General features: G+C 37.2%; 1 protein-coding gene across 1 annotated transcript in view; it reads left to right on the top strand.

Annotated features, from left to right (window-relative positions):
* LOC126183931 (uncharacterized) overlaps positions 1-8,759 on the top strand; it is an 81,405-nt gene extending 72,646 nt beyond the window's left edge. The window contains exon 2 of the mRNA XM_049926279.1: positions 8,303-8,759. Within this exon, the coding sequence (XP_049782236.1) occupies positions 8,303-8,745 (443 nt within the window). The 3' untranslated portion in view covers positions 8,746-8,759. The remainder of the gene's footprint in view (positions 1-8,302) is intronic.
* Positions 8,760-9,739: the final 980 nt, after the last annotated feature.

Consider the following 9,739-nt stretch of genomic DNA (forward strand, 5'->3'; position numbering starts at 1 on the left):
AGTAGTGTGTTGGGAAATGGCTCAACTACCTCATACATGATTAGCAAAAGTGATAGTCTTTACAATTACATATCATGCAGTATTTATAGTGGCCAAACACACTTTTTTCCTGATAGGTCTATTATATGACTTAAAATTTTGAAATTTCTTTCTTGTTTGTTTAAGGAACCTGTGATATGGTTATGTCAGTTGACATCATGAGCATTGGTAGAATTGATACCTAGGAATAGAAGTTTTATTTCAAGCTCAGTGATAGGAATGGGGACATGAAAAAATGAGTGTAGTTCCCCCAATTGATGTTACAAGCTTATTATATGTCAGGTCAGTGAATTTCTATATGCTGTGTAAAATGTAAATATAAAGGAAAACTCAGGCACCACAATTTCACTTGTGCCTTCTAGTACTACTGCCAGTCTTTATGATCTACAGTCTGTGGTGAAAAGTATGACATGAGTAGTGCTTGTAGTAGTTGTAACTGTATCATGCAAGATTTGAATACAGATGTGTTTAAAATGTATCACAAAAGAAATCTTTCTGGACACAGAAATTTTCAGCAGCTACAAGCTAAAGTGTCTTCATCAGTTTTGTAAATAAAGTTAGGAGAGGCAGCAATTTTTATTCTATGCACTGTATATGACTGAAACAAAGTAGGAAGGAAAAGTATAAAATATCACAGCAACTGAGTGGTTATAAACCATAAGCATAAATATGGACATCATCTTAAAGACAAATTTTGTCACTATTACTGTTATTAAACTTTCTGGCAGATTAAAACTGTGTGCCGGCCTGTCACTCGAATTTGGGATTTTTGCCTTTTTTGGGCAAGTGCTCTACCATCTCAGCTACCCAAGCACAACTCGCAATCCATCCTCACTGCTTCAGTTCTGCCAGTACCATGTCTCCTACCTCCCAAATTTCAGAGAACCTCTTCTGCAAACCTCACAGAACTAGCACTCTATTACTGTCATTGGTTAACGTTCTCATTATGAGCAGCACTTTATATGCTCACCACAATTCATATTCTTGCAGCAGCTTTGATTTATAGCTTCTGTGCCTGTTTGTATGTTATAATCCAGTACTTTAGGAATTACAAATGTTTTGTTGAAGGACCACTCTCCCTCTCCACACATTCAGCAGGCAAGACCAATTTACGTGTGTAAGTGTAGTGTTGTGGCTGCAGTGGCTGTTGGGTGATGTAACAAGTCAGCAGTCAATAAGAGCTCACTAGCTGGACATGGCTGATGTTTCCTCAATTCTGACTGAGCATATTCGTCAAAATTCAGTGTTTGAATTTAAAAGGTTGATGAAGTCAAGTGACATGTCGTGTAAGAATGTAGAATTGATGTAAACATTACTAGGAAGAAACATAAAATTGGAGGATTTTTAGCATTGACCTTATGGGATTTTCACAGGAGCTAGGAATTTATGGCATAGTATCAGAAAAAACAAAATCAGAGGATGTAAAACTGAATTTCCACTGTAGTGACATTTATTGTCTTAAGAAATTTTAGTCCATTTTCAATTTTGCATATACATCTGTATCTATATGTCTTTCAGTATTCATGTAATGATCAAAAGTAAGAACCATAATACAATATTTTACAGTGAAACAATGTCACTGGAAAGACTACAGTGTTTTAGTCTTTTCTGACATTGTCAGTATTAATGTGGAAGTATGATCAAATAGTGACTGGATAGATGACTGATCCGTTGGCTGACTATGTGACCAAAACTTCTTAGGTTTGTCAATTCAGTAGATAAGGTATAGGTTTTGAATTCATTGTGCACTTCTCATACTTCTCCAGAAACCTTATACCTTCTAAATTTATTTCTTTTTTCCATATAAATCGGTATCACTGTACATGTCAGACACAGAATTTACCTACAGGTTCATTAATCGAACTGAAGTGTATATACTTAAATATTGTATATTAACAGATAGCTTAAAGTGGACAGATCACTTACAACTTAACTACACAGAAGTATAAATGATTAACAGAGCTCCATGTATGAGATACAAGAATCCAGACACTTATGTTCTGCAAAATGGAGTCCTAAGTGTCACTAGAGGCAGGTATGCCAGTATGAAACCTACCCATACTAACTGTTGGTGATGGTATTATGATGGGAGAATGAAAGAACAACCACAGCTAAACCAAGATTAGGTAGACCTCTTGTACTGATAGTGTTTGTGAAAAGCTGAATGTAATTAGCAGAAGGAATCACTCATGAATTCCATAGTGCTGCCCACAGTCCAGCTAACACAGTGGTTGTGTGTAAGTAGTTAAAAGAAGGGAGTAAAATGGTTGAGCAACTCTTAACAAGCCACACGCTTCTGTAGTCAGTGCTAAGCGATACTTGAAGTGGTGTAAAGATTGATACCACTGGACAGTAGCTGACTGGGAACAACTGATTTGTGGTGCTGAATCATGCTATACTCAGTGGCAACCTAACAGAAGGATTTGAGTGTCACGAATTCCTGGAGAACTTTACTTGCCTTCATGTGCAGTGCCAGCATTGAAGTACAGAGATTATGTTATGATTTGGCAGTGTTTCTCATTGTGGTACCTTTATTGCACTCAAGAGAACACTAAATGAAGTGTATGAACATATTTTTCAGTATTGTGTACTGCATACAGTCAAGTAACAGTTAGGAGATGATTATTTGCATCAGCAAGGCAATCAGCCCTGTCAAAGTAGCATTGGGAGACAATGCTTTGTGGACAAAAACCATTCCAGAAGGGGGATGACCAGATTCTTGACCTGAACTGAACCTTTGGAATGAGTCACAGCATTAATTTTGCTCCAGACTTCAGTGTTCAACATTACTACCTTGTCTGGTTTTGGATACTGAGGAAGAATTGCTTGCCATTTCTCAACAGACATTCAGACACCTTATTGAAAGTGTGCTCATCAGAGTTCAAGGTGTCAAGGCAGAACATGACCACTCCCCATATTAATGTTTGCTAATATATGACTGGATACTTTTGATCAGATAGTGCACAGCCCTAACTGTTGCAGCATTACCATTGTTACTAAAGCATTTTATTGTATAACTTGTTGACAGTCTATAAAAATGTGATGCTGGTTACCCTATTTTGGATTTTCTTGAATATCAAAGCTACAAAATTTTGTTTTGGCTACAGTTGTAATAAATAATTACCTGTATGCACTAATATTGTTAAATTTAATTCTTTCCAAAAATATGTACCATTTGTTTCCTGAAAACCAGTCTGACACATTCAAAGGAGACATTTTCTCCTGATACATAGCCTGTATTCATTAATAATAGCAAACATACTGAATATTAATGCACTTTGATAATCACAATAATTACTATTTTCAGTGATTTGATTATTACAGTACAGTTGGTTGTTTATGCACTTTCATGTTTCATGTTTCATTGCTTTGCAAAGGTTATGCTGCTCTTACTGTTAAGATTTCCTGAAATTTTTAGGTAGAATATTTAATTCAGTACAATATGAATCATAGCCAAGAGCCTGACATTTGTGTAAATGTTTTCATTTGTTTCCTTGTCTAAATATTTTCCAGGTTAGTTTCACTTTAATCTCAAACTCTACTTTTTGTGCATTATGCATTTGTCTTTTTTGAGGAGACAGTGAAAACCTAAAGTACTGTTTGTCATGTATCTTCAGTTTTCATTTTGTCTAGTTCTCTGAATTACATAACATTCTTTCACATTTTTATGTTATTCTTTGCTTTCATATATCAACCAGCCTCTCTTCTGAGTTTGGATTGAATTTAACCTCATTGTATTATTGATATGCTAGTTTCAAAGCACTGTAAGAATATTTTTCTTGTGGTTCTAAAATCCTTACCCACAGTGCCATTTTGGGAGCCTTTCTATCAAAGCCCTCCCAGTAATTTAGACTTAAATCTCCTTGAGTCATTGTTTACTATTCTACTGCTGGCACATCCCACATCAAAGTAAAATCTCACTAATTTTATTCACAGAACAGTAAAATAAACTAAATTACCCTCTCAGTCTACACTGAAATAAGATGTTCTGATAAGCGCTGTAGCCCTACTGCGCCAGGATGTGAACACAGAGCCTAGAATTTCTATGTATGCTGCTTATAACAACTAAGCTACTTTAGAAAAATGGAAAGACAGTGTGAATTTGGTGTTTTGAGTCATGTCATGAGTCACTTGACAGATCAGCCAGTAAGAATATTGCCCATGAAATACATTGCACGTATTCATAATTGCAAGACTTGAACCTTCCTGCTTATGAGCAGTCTTCTTACATTTGGCTATCTGTGCATGATTCTCAGCCAGATCCAAACTGCCATATGTTGTCAACCATGCATCTACAATGCATCTACAATACGTACTCATACACCCATTATGTATATACCTGTACAGGGGAGTTCCTTTACTGGAAAGTCACTTGCCTGGTGTCGGACAAATACGATGTAGCATTGCCTGTGTTATTCTGAATATATGCATAGTTCCATTGGACATTCATGCATGTCCAGAGGAAAAGGTGCTGCAGTGATTACAGCCATTATTAAATAAATTACATATCTCCACAATTGTGAATATGGACAGCCATCAGCTGTAGGATGGCATGATCATGAAAATTAGGGCCAGACTAAGACTAACCCAGATTTCCTGGTTATCATGAGGAATTGTGGAAATTTAGTTTATTAGTCTCATAATGTACATAATCTAAATCATTTGATTCAGGTACAGGAGACATGTCAAAACTTTGGTAAAGTCTTACAATATACATACAACACATGATTTTAACAAATGGTATAATAATACAATATAAAAATTCACATACAATAAAAAACTAACAGTTAATTACATAAGCTGATTTTAACAAATGGTATAATAATACAATTTTGTGACATACAATAAAAGGTAACAATTACCACTTGCTCAAATTATGTCATCCTCTATGAATTATTCTACTGAATAGTGGCATTTCTTGCACAGAATCTGCTGTAGCCTTATTTTTAGACTCTCTGGCTTCATATTAAATATATTTTTGCCCATTAGCTTGTTATATATTGTCATCCCCATATACTGTGGAGTTCATGCCTTACCATTTGGCTATCGATGCATGACTTCTAGCCAGGCCCAAACCTCCATGTGTTGTCAAGCATGCACCTACAACCTGTACTCGTACATCCATTACATATATTCCCATAAGGTGAGACATGTTACTTGAAAGTTGCTTTGCTGGTTTTGGCAGACAATTTTGATATTGCAGTGCCTGTGTTATTCTGAATATGATGGAAACTTCCTTTGGCTATGCGCACATTTCTAAAGGTAGTTTGCATTGTATTCAGAATAACACAAGTACTTTAACATGGGATTGTCCATGAAAGTCAAGTGCCTAAGTTAATCTGAAGAGAACTTTCTTTCATTATTGATACCTAGCCATTTAAGACATTTTATTATTTGACCTATTAAGGTTCTGCAACAAAGAAAAACATAAAACATTTTCTGTTGGTGGCTTTTACATATTTTAGTAAGGATTTAGATTTCGTATGTTTCTTTAGCCACTGAAAGAGTTATCTTATACAATAACAACAATTTATATCCATGACTTTGGACACGATTCTGCTGTTTTTACAAAGTGCTGCAACTATGCTATGAGAAATCTTGACACAGAAATAAATTTGACTCTGATACCAAATATATTTGACATAACAATCATACAAGGTTTGAAGTATCATTTGATAGGAATATTGAATATCTTTCATTGAGGTGAATTAATGTCTCATTGAAAGACTGAAACTGGCTTTTCTGAATAATGAAGGAATTTTGCTTGCCCCCCCTCCCCCTCCATACACTCCTTTTTTACTTCAGTTACATTTTCCATCAGATTCAGCTGTACAGTTTTGAGAATCTTACTTTCAAGAAAGTAACACATGCATTGCCATCTCATGCATTAGTACAAAATCTGTACCCATTGTACCTCACAAAAGCATAATAAAAGTTCTCAGTAATTAACTTTAGTGATAATGAAATATTAATTTTATCCCCCATGAATAGCTAAGGAAAGTTTGCACATGTTCTGAAAATTATATCTATCCATGTCATCAAACCAATGCCTTCCTACTTGTCAACAGTTTTCCATGAACTTTAATAGCCTCTTTCTTCATTTGATGAAAGTCAGTCTCAAATACAATACGAGTACCACTTATTGGTTCAAGTCAGTCACCGTGTTCATGATTTAACTTTTTTCCCTGTTGCTTGGTTATGCATAATCATTGGCATTAAGTTCCCTATTACTGTGATTCTTGATTTGTGTAGAGATCAATGCTCTGTCAGTGGCTTTTGTTGTGACATGTGGGTGGTGCCATTTAAAGATGATTTTCTGTGTTAGGTGCAACAGTTTTAGACATCGATATATCCATAATTGACAGGAAAAAAGGAGAAATAAGCTCTGATTACTTTTAGTACTTATAACACACTAAAACAAAAGAGTATCACCTGTAAAGCTACAATCTATTAACCATTTTTAATATTTTGTTTCATTTGCCTGTCACTGGTAAAGACTTAGCACCAAGTGGACCTGGACGTCACAACTGTAACCGTCCAAGAAGACCACTATCATCTGATGAACCAGAGCGGAGACCATCCCGCACTGATGATTTAGAGCCTGCTATAGCAGATGAAAGAAAAGTTGAACCAAATTCACGACCTTCCTCCTCTGTGTATGATAGACCGCGTGTACCTCCAAAGATAAGACGACCTGTTCCCAAAAATGAAAGGGATAAATACGATTACAACACTCAACCTCGTGCACAGTCAAGCACACCTGGATCAGCAGAGGATCAAGATTACTCAAGACCCAGTCAGCAGCCTCCTCCAAAAGCTGCCCCTGCAAGTAAAGAACCAGATGATGCCGATTACTATGACAACTAAGAAGAATATCTTCCACCAGCTCGACCTTCTACAGGAAGCTCCAGGAATAGAAATCCTGATTACTACCCTCCTACTGCAGAAAGGGAATTGCGAAGACCTAATTCTGGTGGTGGAATATATGTCAGGAGGCGAGGTCCTGGAGGTAGACGACTGTATGTTGGGCAAGTGGAAACAGCAACCCCCTGCTCTCCTATCAGTGATAAAGACTATGAAGATGAGGAACTGCCTAGAAGGCCAGTACGACCTTCAGATGCTGGTGGGAGAAGGCGTGTTCAGGCTTCCTATCCAGATGCATATTCACCACAGCAAGCACAGACCATATGCAACCCAGCAATGTTCAAGTGGAAGCCAAGCTTCAAGATACAAGTATAGTGTGGAAGATCTAATTGATGAAGACCCTGTTCCTGCACCACGTCCTGCATATATTAGCCCTAGTGCCGGAGGTAGGCAGAATTACATGTCGCACAAGAGAAATTCACAATCACAGCAGCAACCAGAATTGTATGATGAATACAGTGGGACACAAACTAAGTCACCTCCATCTGGCCTTGGGGGCTACAGCAGACAGGAAAACATAGAAGCTCTTCAACTGCAGCACCCCGTGCACTGTCAGGATATGCTGCAGATCTGCTAGATGAGGACTATTATGATGAAGCCGAGGAGGAAGTTATTCCATCATATAACGCTCGTTCTAGGCAACCTTCAAGTGATAGAAATCCACCCAACTATAGTTCCTCCTCTAGTGGTGAAAACACAGGACACTAGGCTGTGTACAACAAATGACCTCCACCACAGTCAAGCCGTGCACCTGTTAGCCAAGATCTCCACAGGCCCAACCAGGAAGGATTCCTGCCACTGCTTCTCAGAAGCCAGACAATATCTCCCCAACCTTACCAGATCAGTCAGCAAGAAAGAATTATTATGAAGATGAATCAAGTTGACAGACAAGCAGTAGCTATTGTCCAAAACACAAACTGACATGTCGAGGACCAACCAGTTTTACCTCCATGAAACATCAGTCCACAATCTTGAAACCCAACAATGGTCAACAAAAATCCATCTACTGGTGAATCGGAAAGGTCAGGTACATTATCCAATAAAACTGATAAAGAAGCTCCAAGTGGAGCAACTTCAAGAGGATCTTCACAAACTTATAGCAATTTCCGTACAAAAGCTCTATTTCTTGGACCCAACTCAAGATATGCAGAAGCAAAATATCAAGATAATGTAGAAACAACCCCAAAGTCAGCTGGTGGAGCACCATCTTCTAGTCAGTATCCGTCAGCACCTGAAGTGACAGTAGGAGGCAACAAAAACAGTGCAAATAATCCACGTTTAACACGTATTGAAAATGCTCCATTGCCCTCATCATCCCAACAGGCCAAAGGCAATCCAGGTATTAGAATACCTTCCAAAATAGTTATCAAGCCAATAGACAGAGATGCAAGAATACAAAATGTTTTGGCAGATCTAAATGAGCATGACATTGATGTCACCATCAATGATGCTTTACATCCTACTCTTCATCCAACTAGAAGTATAACCAGTGGCTTTGTACCAACGACGCAAGAGGAAACTCAGAGTGGTCCCAGCACATTAAATAAAAGGGTAGCTGGGCAAAGGTATCAGGCTCAGCTTCCATCTGGACCCCGTGGTTCTGTATCTTATCTGACATCCTCTGCTTCACAGAGGTACATAACAAGAACACCATTCAATATCAATTCCAATGAAAGATTAGAAAGTGGAACAAACATTTATTTGCCTCATGATCAAAGTACTGGTCCCAGTGGAAAGGTAGAGTCTGCAGTGCCATCAGAAAGACCAAATAACAGGCATTGACAGAAAGAAATTCCCATACAGCCTGTGCCTTCAGGTCCATTAGATTACAGAAGTACACAAACAAAACAGCAGCAAGGACCTTTGTATAGTCAGCAGAGAGACAGTAGTGCTGAGTACTACTGAACATACTGAAACTTGATTGAAAAACTTCTAGTTTCATCCAGACATTCTTTGTTACATTTTGTGAAAAAAATTAAGTTATGTTGACTTTATGTGTGTATATTTTCCAGAAAAGAGTGACCATAAAATCCTGTGAATATTTTCATAAATTACGTATGTGTTAGAAAACCAACTGAGCATGTTGCACCTATTTCATTACTGAATGTCTTTCAACCTAAGGAACCATTGAAGGCATTTTTAGTCATCATCCCCATGGTTTTTAATGAGGCCCAAAATGTGTACCCTGCCATTACCCATTAAAAAAATAAAAAATCCAGATTGTGTTTATTTCTTTCTTGAGAATAATTTTAAAATTTTGAGTTGAAATCCCATAACAGAACATAATTTCATTTTGAAGTGATATGTGAGAGAATTTAGCTGAAACCAAATAGGGTTTGGCAAGTCTAGTTCTATTACTGCCTGAATGACCAAATAACTATGGTTATATTATGGGTACTGTTCACACAGAGCAACCGTTGTGTACCACAATGTTTTAAGGTAAAATATCAATCAATCCTTGTGTATTATGTTCTCATATTGAAACACAAGACAAAGGTAAGTAATATGAGATAGCAGATCTCTGCGAACTGCAAAAGAAGAAATTCTGTGCTATTGTTATGACAGTAGTAAAATAAACTTCCTCAAATATTAAAAAATGGCACTTGAGACTTCTGAAAGCAGTATAAAGAGAGAAAATTATAACCAATAAATTTTTCTTTATATATAGCCATATTACTAGTTTCATGCCAGTCTTTGTCATCTAAGAGATGATTATGCATTCTATTTAAGTTACAGGTTTTTGAGCTACACACTATTGCCCCCTCAAAATTGGAAA

This window comes from Schistocerca cancellata, chromosome 4, assembly GCF_023864275.1.
Source record: "Schistocerca cancellata isolate TAMUIC-IGC-003103 chromosome 4, iqSchCanc2.1, whole genome shotgun sequence".
NCBI lineage: Eukaryota > Metazoa > Arthropoda > Insecta > Orthoptera > Acrididae > Schistocerca > Schistocerca cancellata.